The sequence below is a fragment of the Eptatretus burgeri genome, chromosome 6 (assembly GCF_056783735.1).
Source record: "Eptatretus burgeri isolate ZD-2024b chromosome 6, Ebu_testis_v1, whole genome shotgun sequence".
In the NCBI taxonomy this organism is placed as follows: Eukaryota; Metazoa; Chordata; class Myxini; order Myxiniformes; family Myxinidae; genus Eptatretus; species Eptatretus burgeri.
In genome coordinates, this window is record NC_140966.1 from 5,268,853 (window position 1) to 5,281,926 (window position 13,074).

The 13,074-nt window shown below is 44.0% G+C and overlaps 1 protein-coding gene across 7 annotated transcripts in view; it reads right to left on the bottom strand.

The window, feature by feature from the left end:
- Positions 1–135: 135 nt before the first annotated feature.
- GCDH (glutaryl-CoA dehydrogenase) overlaps positions 136–13,074 on the bottom strand; it is a 51,273-nt gene continuing 38,334 nt past the window's right edge. For all 7 annotated transcript variants that reach the window (XM_085883812.1, XM_085883811.1, XM_085883817.1 and 4 more), the window contains 3 exons: positions 10,444–10,569; positions 9,460–9,620; positions 136–1,506 (listed from right to left, as the gene is read on the bottom strand). In XM_085883812.1, coding sequence (XP_085739938.1) covers positions 1,433–1,506; positions 9,460–9,620; positions 10,444–10,569 — 361 coding nt within the window. In that variant the 3' untranslated portion in view covers positions 136–1,432. The remainder of the gene's footprint in view (positions 1,507–9,459; positions 9,621–10,443; positions 10,570–13,074) is intronic.

Below are 13,074 nucleotides of genomic sequence, written 5' to 3' on the forward strand. Positions count from 1 at the left end.
ACGATTCAGCTTTAGTTTGTTGCAATCTTTTTTTTTTCCAGTTACATCTGTTTATCGTGGCACTCCGTATTACTAAATTGTTTTGTGACATTCAACACGACTGTGTGTGATAGAAAAATTGGTGAAGCATTAAAGTAACCTTCTAAATAAATTTCCTTTATTTGCAAATTGGCCTGTTCGTGCCCCCACCCAATCTGAACCTCTGGCTCATGCAGGGTACTCAGGTTCGAAATGCCATAATGGACAATGCATTTACACAATGTCTACTAATGTCCTCATAATTGATGCAAAAGTACATGTTCTACAAGTGATTGTTCTCCTCTTTGAGCCTTATTACCATGGTTGCAATCACATAACACGATATGACGTCATCTTCTGTCCGAGTTGCCAAAACAACAGCGTGCGCATTTTGGTCTCTCTAATGAAAACTGTTCTTCAGGTGACATGATAATTATAATAAAAATAATATGATGAGTTCCCTCACAAGGAACTTTGATGCAGGACGTCATTAGGCCGATCAGCGCCTGCACTATTATTACCAACCTATGGTTGTCCGTGCTCTATCCTTTTTCAAACGCTGAGCGTCAAAAGCAAGGAAGCAGCACGTACCATTTTTAAAGTCTTTGATACGACTCGGCCGTGGTTCGAACCGCCGACCTCCCAGACTCAGAGCAGACGCTCGAACCATTACACCACCGAGGTTGATGATACCAGCAAGGCTGATGCAAAAAAAAAAAAAAAAAACGAACAAGAAGAGGAAGAAAAAATGAATACTTCAGTTAGAACTTAAGAACATGGAAATAAGGCAAGATACTAACCTGGTTTACACATGTAAACATCAAATAGGAATAAATAGCTTCTTGAAACAAACATTTTCGTTGATCAAATCATCAAAAATCATTCTGAAAAGTGCTTTTGACAGCAATTAACGATTGCACTGCAAGCATCTAATAGACTATAGTTCACACCATGCTGTAGTTACTATTCGAGTACCGTCATTCATGGGATTGGATGTATTGCATTTCAGTGTGCGTCTAATGTCCAAATGGGCAAGTTTGTTTCGTGTCTTCCCAAGCAGGTTAAAGTTATTTACCTTGCAAAGTCTTGCAAAGTTATTTACCAAACTCAAACATTTAAGCCACGATTCCTATTTATAAGGCCGCACGGTCTCAGTTGAATCCTGATAAGATTCTGAACCGTGACACATCTCATTCTTAAATGGTGATCACAACAACCAAATAATTTAAGCTTTAATCTTTCCTGTGAATGTTTCATCAGATGGCTACTGATGGATTTGCAAATTGTACGGCCTTGATTAAAATCAAATATTTTGGCTGGGCTACGTGAGGTAAGAAGAAGAAGGGAAATGATGTTGTGCCACCTGCATTGTCCTGGCATTGCAATGGACCACTCAAGGAAAACATTGTGCAGGTTAATTATCTACAGTAAAGGCCTGCAGGCCAGTGATGGCTCGGCCAAGGATCAATGCATGGATGTCGTGAGTTCCTGCAACCAGAAAAAGGAAAACAAAATAAGGAAATGTCCGTTTGGCCATTTTGGTAAAATTACACATTATTAATATGCAACTCTACCAGTCACACAGCCACAAAATATTACTGCAAATGTAACCAAATGTCCTTGTCAACAACACACACACACCTTAAATTACAAACAAAAACAGACAAGGTTTCAAATGTTGATTTCCATGGCATTACAAAAGTTAAAAGGTACAGGTTTGCAGTGTCCTGAAAAAGTATTCATCCACCCTCTAAAGTTTTCACATTTTGATGCCACCGAAGCTTATTTCATGACTCTTTCAAATCAAACTTAATATATAGAGTCTTCACAAACTGCTCCAAAGTGTTAAAGCTAAAAAAAATACAGATGAAATGTGAATACATTTGATTAACAGAGGAAATCAGATGATTCTCAGTTGTATAAGTATTCAAACCCTTTGCCTAATTAACCCTCAATCACTTCAGCAGCAAATTATTTGTTTGAAAGGTTACACAATAAGTGTAACAGGCTTCACATGTATATAATCAGTGGTTTAAAATAAAAATTAAACTCCTTCAACTAATCGAAGGAGTTTTAAGGTGCAACTCACTTGGTCAACCAACAAGGCAAACATGAAGACCAAGGAGCTTTCCAAATAATTCAGACATAAAGTGGTGGAGAAACACCGTTCAGGAGAAGGTTATAAGAAGATTTCAAAGTCACTCATTATCCCTTTGAGTTCGGAGAAATCCTTCATTAAGTAGTGGAAGACGTAACATAACACCCAGACTCTACCCAGATCAGGTCGTCCATCCAAACTCTGCGGCCGGGCAAGCGGGAAACTGGTTTGGGATGTCACTGTAAATCCAACAATGAATTTGAAAGATCTGCGAAGATCTATGTCTGAGATGGGGGTCATTGTTCATGAATCACCAATATTCTGTTCTCCTGATGTTCCTCCTGATGGCTCCAATACAATATTTGGGCTTTTATTTGATGACGAGCAAATACCACCCATCACTTCGCTGATGGGAATACAAAGAGAGGTGGGAGAGAGAGAGAGAGAGAGAGGTGGGAGAGAGAGAGAGAGAGAGAGGTGGGAGAGAGAGAGAGAGATAGAGGAGGGAGAGAGAGAGAGAGAGAGGTGGGAGAGAGAGAGAGAGAGAGAGAGAGAGAGAGAGAGAGAGAGAGAGAGAGAGAGAGAGAGAGAGAGAGAGAGAGAGAGAGAGAGAGAGAGAGAGAGAGAGAGAGAGAGAGAGAGAGAGAGAGAGAGAGAGAGAGAGAGAGAGAGAGAGAGAGAGAGAGAGAGAGAGAGAGAGAGAGAGAGAGAGAGAGAGAGAGAGAGAGAGAGAGAGAGAGAGAGAGAGAGAGAGAGAGAGAGAGAGAGAGAGAGAGAGAGAGAGAGAGAGAGAGAGAGAGAGAGAGAGAGAGAGAGAGAGAGAGAGAGAGAGAGAGAGAGAGAGAGAGAGAGAGAGAGAGAGAGAGAGAGAGAGAGAGAGAGAGAGAGAGAGAGAGAGAGAGAGAGAGAGAGAGAGAGAGGTGGGAGAGAGAGAGAGAGAGAGAGAGAGAGAGAGAGAGAGAGAGAGAGAGAGAGAGAGAGGTGGGAGAGAGAGAGAGAGAGAGAGAGAGAGAGAGAGAGAGAGAGAGAGAGAGAGAGAGAGAGAGAGAGAGAGAGAGAGAGAGAGAGAGAGAGAGAGAGAGAGAGAGAGAGAGAGAGAGAGAGAGAGAGAGAGAGAGAGAGAGAGAGAGAGAGAGAGAGAGAGAGAGAGAGAGAGAGAGAGAGAGAGAGAGAGAGAGAGAGAGAGAGAGAGAGAGAGAGAGAGAGAGAGAGAGAGAGAGAGAGAGAGAGAGAGAGAGAGAGAGAGAGAGAGAGAGAGAGAGAGAGAGAGAGAGAGAGAGAGAGAGAGAGAGAGAGAGAGAGAGAGAGAGAGAGAGAGAGAGAGAGAGAGAGAGAGAGAGAGAGAGAGAGAGAGAGAGAGAGAGAGAGAGAGAGAGAGAGAGAGAGAGAGAGAGAGAGAGAGAGAGAGAGAGAGAGAGAGAGAGAGAGAGAGAGAGAGAGAGAGAGAGAGAGAGAGAGAGAGAGAGAGAGAGAGAGAGAGAGAGAGAGAGAGAGAGAGAGAGAGAGAGAGAGAGAGAGAGAGAGAGAGAGAGAGAGAGAGAGAGAGAGAGAGAGAGAGAGAGAGAGAGAGAGAGAGAGAGAGAGAGAGAGAGAGAGAGAGAGAGAGAGAGAGAGAGAGAGAGAGAGAGAGAGAGAGAGAGAGAGAGAGAGAGAGAGAGAGAGAGAGAGAGAGAGAGAGAGAGAGAGAGAGAGAGAGAGAGAGAGAGAGAGAGAGAGAGAGAGAGAGAGAGAGAGAGAGAGAGAGAGAGAGAGAGAGAGAGAGAGAGAGAGAGAGAGAGAGAGAGAGAGAGAGAGAGAGAGAGAGAGAGAGAGAGAGAGAGAGAGAGAGAGAGAGAGAGAGAGAGAGAGAGAGAGAGAGAGAGAGAGAGAGAGAGAGAGAGAGAGAGAGAGAGAGAGAGAGAGAGAGAGAGAGAGAGAGAGAGAGAGAGAGAGAGAGAGAGAGAGAGAGGTGGGAGAGAGAGAGAGAGAGAGAGAGAGAGAGAGAGAGAGAGAGAGAGAGAGAGAGAGAGAGGTGGGAGAGAGAGAGAGAGAGAGGTGGGAAGGGAGTGGGAGAGAGGTGGGAGAGAGGTGGGAGAGAGGTGGGAGAGAGGTGGGAGAGAGGTGGGAGAGAGGTGGGAGAGGTGGGAGAGAGAGGTGGGAGAGAGGTGGGAGAGAGGTGGGAGAGAGGTGGGAGAGAGGTGGGAGAGAGGTGGGAGAGGTGGGAGAGAGGTGGGAGAGAGGTGGGAGAGAGAGAGAGAGAGAGAGAGAGAGAGAGAGAGAGAGAGAGAGAGAGAGAGAGAGAGAGAGAGAGAGAGAGGTGGGAGAGAGAGAGAGAGAGAGAGAGGTGGGAGAGAGAGGTGGGAGAGAGGTGGGAGAGAGGTGGGAGAGAGGTGGGAGAGAGGTGGGAGAGAGGTGGGGAGAGAGGTGGGAGAGAGGTGGGAGAGAGGTGGGAGAGAGGTGGGAGAGAGGTGGGAGAGAGGTGGGAGAGAGGTGGGAGAGAGAGGTGGGAGAGAGGTGGGAGAGAGGTGGGAGAGGTGGGAGAGAGGTGGGAGAGAGGTGGGAGAGAGGTGGGAGAGAGGTGGGAGAGAGGTGGGAGAGAGAGGTGGGAGAGAGGTGGGAGAGAGAGAGAGAGAGAGAGGTGGGAGAGAGAGGTGGGAGAGAGGTGGGAGAGAGAGAGAGAGAGAGGTGGGAGAGAGGTGGGAGAGAGGTGGGAGAGAGGTGGGAGAGAGGTGGGAGAGAGGTGGGAGAGAGGTGGGAGAGAGGTGGGAGAGAGGTGGGAGAGAGGTGGGGAGAGAGGTGGGAGAGAGGTGGGAGAGAGGTGGGAGAGAGGTGGGAGAGAGGTGGGAGAGAGGTGGGAGAGAGGTGGGAGAGAGGTGGGAGAGAGGTGGGAGAGAGGTGGGAGAGAGGTGGGAGAGAGGTGGGAGAGAGGTGGGAGAGAGGTGGGAGAGAGGTGGGAGAGAGGTGGGAGAGAGGTGGGAGAGAGGTGGGAGAGAGGTGGAGAGAGAGAGTGGGAGAGAGGTGGGAGAGAGGTGGGAGAGAGAGAGAGAGAGGTGGGAGAGAGAGAGAGAGAGAGAGAGAGAGAGAGAGAGAGAGAGAGAGAGAGAGAGAGAGAGAGAGAGAGAGAGAGAGAGAGAGAGAGAGAGAGAGAGAGAGAGAGAGAGAGAGAGAGAGAGAGAGAGAGGAAGTGTGGGAGAGCAACACCTCACCACATGTCGTTATACCCTCCGGAATTGAAAGGGTGCAAGGAGGGGGGTGGGAGCGAAAGAAAGAGGGGAAGGAGGGGAGTGAGGAAAGGGGAGGAGAGAGAGAGGAAGGGGGGCAGAGTGACACCTCAAAAATCGTGTGGAAAATTTTCAAACAGTAAATTAATTAAAATATTATTGTTGTATTTTTCCAATTCTCTGTTGAACTTGTCATTGACTTATCCCATTTGCTTTACTCATTATAATCCTCTCGTTCTTTTAATGAGATCTTCTATTTAATTCATTTTGCCTCTTTTCTTGACTTAATATAATTACCTGAACAGTAGAAAAAGTTAAGTTTACTGCTTTGGCAATTTCACATTTTCGTGTGTAAATATGGAGGAGGGATCACAGCCTCGATTGCTTAACGCAAGTATGTAAATATGCTTTGTTATAATAACAGGAAATTTCTTTGAATTTTCAAATTTCACTCCAGATTGACAATTAATTAGTCCACATGCTCCGATCCTCAAATCCGAAGACAGAATTTGATTATATACTTGAATTAGTCCATGAGAGTACATCGTGGTTCTAAGATGAGGAATTTTTGAGGAGGCCAAAACAAAATGGCGGTTAAAGTCCCCTGTGAGGGGAAAGCGAGGGTAAGCATGTTTTTTTTTTTTTTTCATGAGCACCCTGTTAATTATCTTCAAAAGGGGTGCTTAAATTTAGCCAAATACCCACTTTTCATTCATGCACTCCCTTGGGGTTCTGTTAGCATGCATGTAAAGTTTTGGGCCACAAGGTTTCATGGTTTTGGAGTTATGCAAGACACACACACACACACACACACACACACACACACACACACACACACACACACACACACACACACACACACACACACACACACACACACACACACACACACACACACACTTATATAGATGATGCATTTGCCTGTTTGTTGTTTCCATCAAAACACATATGTCTTGATCGTGGGATAGCAGGTTTAAGTCCCATAAAATGCACCATGTTGATTTCTTCACTGCATGTTTATGTCTTCTTGTAATTAATGTAAAAGTACACCAAGATGCCTCCAAATGTCCTTACCCTGCATGTGATACATCTACAAAATCATGTGCTGGGATTATGGGCACTCATGATATGAGCCTTAGCTCAGTTTAGAAAAAAAACAGACAAAGCTGTGCAGACTGTCACACGCTGAGAAGGTCCTGGCTCAACTCAATATACGATCAAACGTTTTCATATTCCGGTTGAATAGGACTAGCACATTCATCTGTGAACTCCAAAAAACAAACTTGATGTCATTTGAAGCCAAAGTTTGGCTGTTTTGAAAATGGATGTCTGATTAACATGACTATCGAAACAACATGGCTGAGCATGAGAATGCAACTGTGCAATGACACCAGTCTACAAATGCTGACAGCCAAGTATGCATTGGCATAACTGGTTATAATAATATGGATGACCATTCGTGACCCAAATATAAGCTTGCACACGTCTTATCATTGACCAAATCTGATGATCCAGCTCTTGCTCTGGGATGTTGCGCCATTGTTTGACTGGGGCCCCTTGCAGTTGATCAAGCATATTCAATCGGATTTAAATTTGGAGATTGCGCAGGTTGATCGATGTGAGCGATGTTGTGATGCTGAAGTGCAGAGCGTGAACGTTCACCGTGTGGATGGTCATCCCGATTCCGAAAGACAAAGTTGGAACCTTTTTATTTGGCCAGCGAGATGAAAATAGGTGTCATGATCTCATTCCTTTATCTGAAAGCAGTCACAGCACCCCATTGGATGATGACTAGGTCAGTCCTTCGGGCTACTGGAAGGTGAACCAATCCCGTCAGCTATGACCAATGTTTCCATCAAAACACTGCCCCCACCAAAATGATCATGCTGCCTAATCACACACAGAGTCTCCAAACTCTATCATGTCCATTGTTGAAGTCGAGGCAGAATCTGGACTTGTGTGTGAATAGAACATTGTACCAGTGGTCTACTCTCCAGTTCTCATGTCGTTTTGCCTATCATCGATGCACAATTGATTGCACAAAGCAGGTCATTCTGGAGAGATCATGCTGTTGAAACATCATTCCTTCGGGCAAGGGTGACAAGATAATGATCATCACGGCAGGATGCAACACTTTGGTGACACAAACAAGGTCTCTTTGTGAACTGTCCAGCCTGACAGTACCTTGACTGTCCAACAAATTACTAAAATAATCGTGAAATAATTGTCTTCTTCTTTGTCATGTGAACATTTGCTCACCAGGGCTTTACTTCGCCAACTTCCAGAAATCTCCTCCACACGGGTGGTTTTCGCTTACCCGGGGTACTACTGGGATGATAACTCTTATTTCAACCGTTTTGTGAGTATTTTCACTGCAAAACACAACTTTGCGTTTATAATCCGTCCATGTGTGCATCTGAGAAGTTATAACGAGACTACCTTAACTTACTGCTGTTTAATTACTAAAACCTATTTATAAAATAATTTTAAAGAAGTTCAAACATTTTGCATCACAATCCTAGCTAATCCACCAAAAGCATTTTATAACTATAGTTCATAGAACACCTTACCTCATGCAGTCTTGAGAAACAAGGACATGGGCAGGGTCAACGAGCAGCAAATTTGATTGGTCGTGATGACAAAAAAAAGCCATAATATTTTGTCCAAGTACTGTTAAATGGAAGGGGTTTGAAAGTGCCAAGAAGGCGATTTGTGTTCCAGTGTTCAAGTATATAATTCAATTGAAATAAAATAACAATTTTAAAGGTCGGAGAAAAATTATTTTGGAAGTTTACAGCCATTGATGAAGCATCTTTTACAACGGCTTATTTAACGTGTTACATTCATTATATTTGTACCTATTGTTTGTGACCTTTACTACATCCTTTAAAACTAAGTTTCCTGTTCGGAATGATTTTTTCATTTTGTTTGATTGCCAGGACTGGCAGACAGACTAAAATAATTATCTCACTCCTCTCTTCACAAGCGTGATCGGGATGGATTCAGAACCAAAGTACGGTATTGCTGAATTGCAGGTTTGTTTTCCAATCATGTTCTTATTTGTGTTCAAAATATAACATTTAATTGAAATGAAGTTGTTCCTCAATCATAAACTGACGTGTTTAGACAGATAGACAGACAGACAAAGTGAACCATTTGCCTTACCCCACTTATCGCTGAGCATGCATGGGGTTATAAGGATTGCACAAGGCAAGTGCCTCCCACAAGCTGATTCATCCCATCATGGAGTTCCTCTTATTTCTGCTTACCCATCCTCATCACATGCCCCCCCCCCCAATACTCCCATCAAACACTACATTATATAGTTTTGGAAACAGATAATGACACAATGTAAAGGGTTCTGAACCATTAGCAAAGTGCATTCAAAATAATACAAAGATCAATAAAAAAATAAACAAAAGAATGCACTCATCACATAATCTAAATTTGTTTGACATGATTAAACACATTAACACCAAGCTATGTGACACGTCACTTATCTGGTAAAGCGAGATGAAACCGATAGCTTGGCTTGGAAATGCGCGTCAGGGTTAATGGTGCAGGCGGTAGTGTTTGCCTGCTTAACATGGCATGACGAGCAGTTGCTCAGACACGCTTTTGGTGCAAAAGGGCAATGAAAAAAAACAGCTGTGCTAAGCTCCAGTAAATACCCACCACAATGGTCCAGGTTCCCTGACAAGGGACTTCAATGCAGAAGGCCATTAGGCATATTAAGCCTGCACAACGGTTGCCATCCGATCATTGTTTGTGTGTGCTCTATCCTTTTAAAATTCTGGGCATCAAGCAAGGAAGCAGTGTATATCATTTTAAAAGTCTTTGCTATGACTAGGCAAGGGTTGGGTTTGAACCACCGACCTCCAACACGTAAAGCGGGTGCTCTCAGCATTTTCTACTGAGGATTGCACAAAGGTGAGTCCATCAAATCATTCCGAAATACATTACACTCTTGGTCTTAATTATCATTCTGCAAAATCTTTAAATGAAATAAGGGTTCTCAAATGAATTTTGCATTCACCTGTTCAATAAATGACAACATAAGAATAAAAAAAACAAACACGATTTCCAAGAACATGCAACAGAGGTGACAAATAAGAGTGAAATTCCAAGCCAGTCTTCAACCACCTTCATAAGTGTTCACGGATTCCAGGTTCATGACATGCCGTATGACGTGGTACTCATCAGAGATGCCATTCGCTCCAAGCATGTCTCGGGCTTGCCGTGCAATGTCCAGTGCTTTTCCACACGAGTTCCTCTTCAGCATGGAGATCATTTCGGGGGTGGCTCTAAAGGATTCAGAATATGTTTGATGAAGACAATCGATTAATCAGTTGGAGGCTTTCACATTTGGCATCACAACATCAACTCTTCACAGAAAAATAAAATGGGATCCAAACGACAAGGAATGACAGCGGCAGCATGGAAGGATGGACATTTCAATGCCTAGAAAGTACATCCCTTGTGGTCGGCATCTCAAATATCCTCTTTTAGCATAACTCCTACTGCCTGGCTTGTTGTGCTGAACCTGTATCAACACATGGCAAAGGTGTGAAAGGCAGGATGCTGGCGCCTCAAAACCAGATTGCTCCGTGGAGGTTAGCCTTGATAGCCATGGTGAAACTACTCGCCATGGCGAAAGATAACGTCGAATAAAAACCATCGGTGGTACGTTGTTTTTTCCCAGCTGACCCAGGGCATTAGCACCGTCCACCTCACGGTCTTCATTGGCCTCACCATTTTCAGTAACCCGGGGTCGGGTGCTGGGCATTGTTTTTGCCAACAGGGCCGTTTCTGTTGCTATGGGCTGTCCTTTTGTCCACATGGCATCCATATAAATAAAAATCTAGTGCCTTTGTTATGGAGCTCCTCGTTTGGCGGCATGATGTCCTTTCCACCAATGCAATGAACATCCAATCATGAGTGTTAGCCCACATATTGCAGACATATCTTTTATGCTCAAATAGGTTTATTGACCTGGTGAAGCAACACTTATGGAAAGGAAAAAAAATACATCACCTGTCATAGTCTGGTACATTGGACAATGGCCAAAGCCCAGAGAAAATTCACATATGATAGGAGGGACAAAGGAGGGTGTAATGCCTGACGTACTTGCTCTCGTCCTTCAGGCGGCCAAGACGCACACACGCCTGCAGACCGAGTGTTATTTCTGTGATCATGTCGGCAAGCTTGCGCTGCACCAGCTGATTTCGTGCCAGAGGAACCCCAAACTGGATCCTATCAGAGAAAGCATAAAGCTCTAGCACTGTTTAAATCATTATCATTATACAAAAATAAGGAATTATAACAACCATCATGATAATTTCAAGATCAGTAATAAATGTTGAAATATTTCACTGTTAATCAAGATCCCTCCACTTATTCTGTGAATGTCAGAGCAGAATGGGAAACTTAGACAAAGGAAAGAGCTGAGATGGTTCTTATCACGTTTGTGCTTTAAAAATAATTGGTAGTAAATACCCTTATCATCTCATCATAGACAACTCATGCAGGAGAGGGAGGATGGCAAGGTGGGGAGGTTATCGATCATCATAAGAGTTTCTCTCTCTCTCTCTCCCCCGATGTATCATGAGCACTCTTTAAAGTACCGAAGCAGCTTCCTGAGCAAGCGTTATTACTGGGTGGTTTACCATTGCCTTCCCAGCAGTAGTTTGGGCAGGAATTTGGAATTTGGCCACGGTTCTGGCGATAACTCGCCCACTCTTCGTGAAGAGTCTTTAACGTCCACCAACTAATGCCGGCAGCCGGTATGTATGCCTATTTAACATCCATCTGAGGGATGGCGTGCACACACATTGATGAATCACTCTGCCTGTGAAACCCGGGATGACAGTTTCTAGCTGGGTCGGGATTCACACCCAGGCGAGACAGCTTAGAGGCAAGTGTGCGTACCTCTCGGGCCTAGACATCCTGCCAGCCCTGGGAAGCTTTTAGTGCATGTTTAATGGCTATATACAGCAAGAGTGTTAAGTTTTATTCAAGTTTTAAGTACTTAGTGCTACCACCCAGATAATGCCAAAAAAGAATGCCAATGGTCCGAATGGGGGGGGGGGAGAGGGGGGTTGCGGTGGAGGGGGAGTGGAGGACAGGATTCCATTCCATTCATTGGGACCGTACTCTGTACAGAGCGTTGGTGCTGCTGAATCAGTCTCCTGGGCTATTGGGCACAATCCTGGACGGGTTGCTACTCCGACGCAGGATACTCGGATGGCTCAATCATCCCAGCAATCTTTTCCACAAAGTCGAATGAGTGTTTGTCAATAATGTCTCCTTTAATAAAACCCTGATAAGGCAACACAAAATATCCTTCTGGTAAGAGCAGACTTGCATTATTTTTGATCGAAGGAATGACATGTGTATTATTTGAACTCGTGCAAGAAACACAATAAAATCCACCGAGAAAAAAAATTGCTTTTTCATTATCATCATGTCCTTGAATTTCATTAAGACGCTGTGAAGTGTGTGTGTGTGTGTGTGTGTGTGTGTGTGTGTGTGTGTGTGTGTGTGTGTGTGTGTGTGTGTGTGTGTGTGTGTGTGTGTGTGTGTGTGTGTGTGTGTGACGAGGACACTTAATACGTCACGTTACATGTGATGCCTGCTCCCCCAAATGGTGAACGTTATACGTGATGCCTGCTTCCACAAAGGCAAAACCGAGCAAAGGCCTATCAAGACAAAGTGTGGATGAAGAATAAAAACAAACAAACAACAAAATGATTTTTTGAGAACCAGAGTATGCTCGACATTTGTCTGACGACTACAACTTTAGACCTTCCCTTTCAATATGAAGGCTTGATTGCAAAGATACAAGGAGGGTTCAAAAAGTTTTGCACTTCTCTTACTTTGTGTCGATTGCATGGGATTATATGCATTTTTGGAAGTCACATGCACAACTTCGTTCAATTAATGACTAATTACTTCCACCACCGTAGGTGGACGGAGGTGATGTATTCACTCCTGTTTGTTTGCCAGTTTGTGAGCATATCTCAAAAGGTTATGGACAGATTGGGACGAAAATTGGTGGACAAGTAGGGTGTGTGAGGATGAATAGATTCGATTTTGGTGAAGATCCGGGTCCAGATATTAAAATTTATAAAGTGATTCTTCACCATTGATAGGCCTATCCCAAAAACGATATAATAGCACAATATCTCAAAAAGTTGTGTACGGATTTGGACGAAATTTGGTGGATAAGTTGGTTAGGTGATAAGAACTAGGCAATTAGGTTTTTGTTCAGGTTTGGATCCAGATCCGGTGAATCAAAACAAACCTAGGTGAATGAGTTGGTTTGATGACAACAAGCCGATTCGATTATTGGTTGAGTTCCGGATGCAGATCCGACCCATCAGTGGGACACAAAACGCAAACTGATCAGCCTGGCAGATGTATGCGGTCTGCTGAGTTCCTGTTTGTTTCGTGTCTGTATTACCATCTGTGGATGGTTAATGCTGCTCTGTTCTTTTCAGAGTTATTGAATGATGGACTTTTCAAGCCTTGAACAACATGCAGTCATCAATGGGAGGATGCACTGAAAATCAAATCCAAGACACATGGTTGTTGTCTTGGGAGAGGATGGCCGTCATTACACAAAAGTGACACGATGGGTGAGGTTGATTAAACATGATGGAGAATCGATTGAAGATGAACTCAAATCTGGACAAACCTTGGACATGATCAATTCAGAAGCAACCTCAGCTGTGGAAGGCATGAAGATGTCTGATCACG